This window comes from Silene latifolia, chromosome X (assembly GCF_048544455.1).
Source record: "Silene latifolia isolate original U9 population chromosome X, ASM4854445v1, whole genome shotgun sequence".
Taxonomy (NCBI): Eukaryota; Viridiplantae; Streptophyta; class Magnoliopsida; order Caryophyllales; family Caryophyllaceae; genus Silene; species Silene latifolia.
In genome coordinates, this window is record NC_133537.1 from 64,358,684 (window position 1) to 64,361,631 (window position 2,948).

The window sequence follows — 2,948 nt, forward strand, 5'->3', positions numbered from 1 at the left end:
CCACGATTTTAACCGAGGGGGGCGGACCGCGATCGGACGTAAACAACAAGTTTGTATTTCAAAACCTATTTGAACATAGATAAAAATAAGGACAATTTTTTTTTTAAAAAAAAGCATTATAATAAAGTTGATCTACTAAAATTACCTGTAAAATATAAATAACATCCTACAAATCACTTATTGGTTTTTGAAATTTTAACAATGATCGGCGATCCTTCTTAGAAGCGAATTCATCTATCAATTATCGAATCAATGTCAAACTCCTTGGCAATCTCTTTCTCAACATACACGATTAATGAATCTGTTAAATAATCATCCTCCATGCGATTACAAAGTGCATTCTTTATCAATTTCATGGCTGAAAAAGCACGCTCTGCAGTTGCAGTTGACACCGGTAGAGTTAAGACTAATCAAACTAGTCGATCGATAAGATAATATATCTCCCCCCTTTCAGTTTCCGCAAGCCATCAACAAAGATCAGATATAGATTTTAAACTATCTAATTGAGGGTGCTCTATCATTTCAAGCAGGAAGAGGTCTAACTGACTTTTAAAATTCAACTTCTCTTGCTTGGTAAAATCCGTTGGATAAAATTTTGAAACAAGCTTGGAAATGTCATCAACCTTGAAATTTTTTCTTCGGGTCAAGAGACGAACTCAGAGAAAGCAATTAAATCATTTCATCGTTGAATCTAAAATCTAGCTCATGTAGTTGAGAGTCTATCGCAGCATTGAAGACATTGAATCGAAAATAATGTAAGTTAGTGACATGATCTTTTGGTTGTCTGAATCCTCCTATCCCATAAATATAATGATCCTCCATGTTTGGCACTTCGATCTCATGGTTGTTGCAAAATAATAACACGTGTTGTAAAAAATTCTCCCACCCATCATCTCTTAGCTTTTCTATGAAGATCTTTGTATTAGACACTAGGTGAATAGCATTTAATATATCTTGTGATTTTCTTTGCAATGCTTGACAAAGATCATTTGTTATCCCCAAAATCCGAATCATAATGTGCAAGACAAGAACAAACTCAAAGGAAGTCATGTAATCATACGCCTTATCAGCTTCTCCTCTTTTTGCACCTTTTCCTTCCTTTATTACGGAATGTAACAGTGAACATGAAGCGGTATACATATTTAACAAGCTATTAAGTGATCCCAAGTGTGAACCCCATCGGGTATCTCCTGTTCGTTTAATAGTGCCTATTTGATTCAGTCCTTTACCAGTTTCTAACTCCTCAAGTTCTATCAATCTCTCTATCTCAGCTAAATGGGCTGCTTGTAATTGATCATGCCTCTTAGCAGACGAAATGATGATATTAACAATAAATGTTAGCTTAGAGAAAAACTGATAAACAGAGATCACATCTCGGGATGCAACTATTAAAGCTAGTTGTAGTCTGTGAGCAAAGCAATGTACATAATAAGCATATGGACATTCGCTCAAAAACAAAGCTTGTAGACCTGACCATTCTCCATGCATATTACTAGCTCCATCATATCCTTGGCCCCGAATATTTTCAATGTTCAACTTATGTGCAAAGAGACATTTTTCAATAGCACCCTTTAGATATAATGCATTTGTTTCCTTGACATGAATCAAGTAAAAAAGACGCTCCTGGATATAACCATTTTTGTCAACAAATCTCAATACCACTGTCATTTGCTCCCTTTTTGAGACGTCTTTTGTTTCATCAACAATTATACAATACTTCTGATCACCAATCTCATTACGTATAACATCTCGAATTCTATCACTATATATTGACAATATCTCTTGCTGGATTTGATGTGATGTGTATGATGCATTTCCTGGAGCATTTTCTAGGACAACTTTTTAAAATCTTTACTAAAAGAGGCTATAGCTCGAATAAATTCAAGAAAATTACCTCTATTAAGTGAGCCAACACTTTCATCATGCCCCCGGAATGCACAATGCTGAAAAGTCAACCATCTGACTACAACTATTGAGACTTTTAACTTCAATCGATTCCTTTCAATAATTTTAGGTGTTATATTATCAATCAGAGTATCAATATGTTGTTCCATTCTCAAGAGATCATTACACTTTTTTTACTGCATCTTTGTGAGCTGAGTTATGATCTCGCCCACTATGACTTAAAAAGGCACAATCTTTCCCATTTACTTTCTTCCATGAGCGAAATCCCTCAATTGTGAAAGCATTTTCCTTTTGACGACTACTTGGTTTGGCATACAGAAAACATGGGAGACAATATGCAGCATCAGTAGTCGGTGAATACTCTAACCAATCAGGAAATTGCTTGAACCAAGATGACAAAAATTTCTACCCTTTCGGTTAGAAGGATATTTTGATGTATGCCATGTGTATGGACCTTTTTGAAGAAAAGTTTTACGGATTTCATTTTGCTCTTTTGATGTTTGGTACTCCCAAATTAGATTTCTTTTTCCTGGGTCACGCTCTAAATATAACTGATCTGACACTTCAACACGGGGAACTTTAAACGGGGGCTCTTCATAAATTGGATTTTCAGTACCCAAGTTAGATTCATGATTATTAAATTCTTCTATATTGGGGTTTTCAGTTTCCGTCGCATCCGTAGAATTTACACATGGATTACTAGTGTTAACCTCTTCTTGACTTCTTTTCTTGAAAAAATCAGAAATTTTCTTATTCTTACTCATCTACCACAAAAAAATATACTATAAATGAAAATTATAACTAATTAAGCATGAAAATTCAAATTTTCAATTAATACTAGTTTATACATTATAATTGATCAAATTTTCATCTTCATGTCTACTTCTCTAACAAATTGCACAATACAAATACATAACTTATAACTCAAATTGAAGATTATAAATCAAAATAATTAAATTTGAGAACATACCTTTGTATTGAGATTTGAGCAAATAAAAAATCAAATTGTTATTGTTATTGCTATTTGGTACGACTAACTTAAC

General features: G+C 33.8%; 1 protein-coding gene across 1 annotated transcript; it reads right to left on the reverse strand.

Moving 5' to 3' along the window:
- Nucleotides 1-669: 669 nt before the first annotated feature.
- LOC141617487 (uncharacterized) lies at nucleotides 670-2,054 on the reverse strand. Its single transcript, XM_074434686.1, has 2 exons — nucleotides 1,895-2,054; nucleotides 670-1,817 (listed from the first exon to the last, which is right to left on the reverse strand). Exons 1-2 carry the CDS (start codon nucleotides 2,052-2,054, stop codon nucleotides 670-672), a joined length of 1,308 nt encoding a protein of 435 aa, XP_074290787.1.
- Nucleotides 2,055-2,948: the final 894 nt, after the last annotated feature.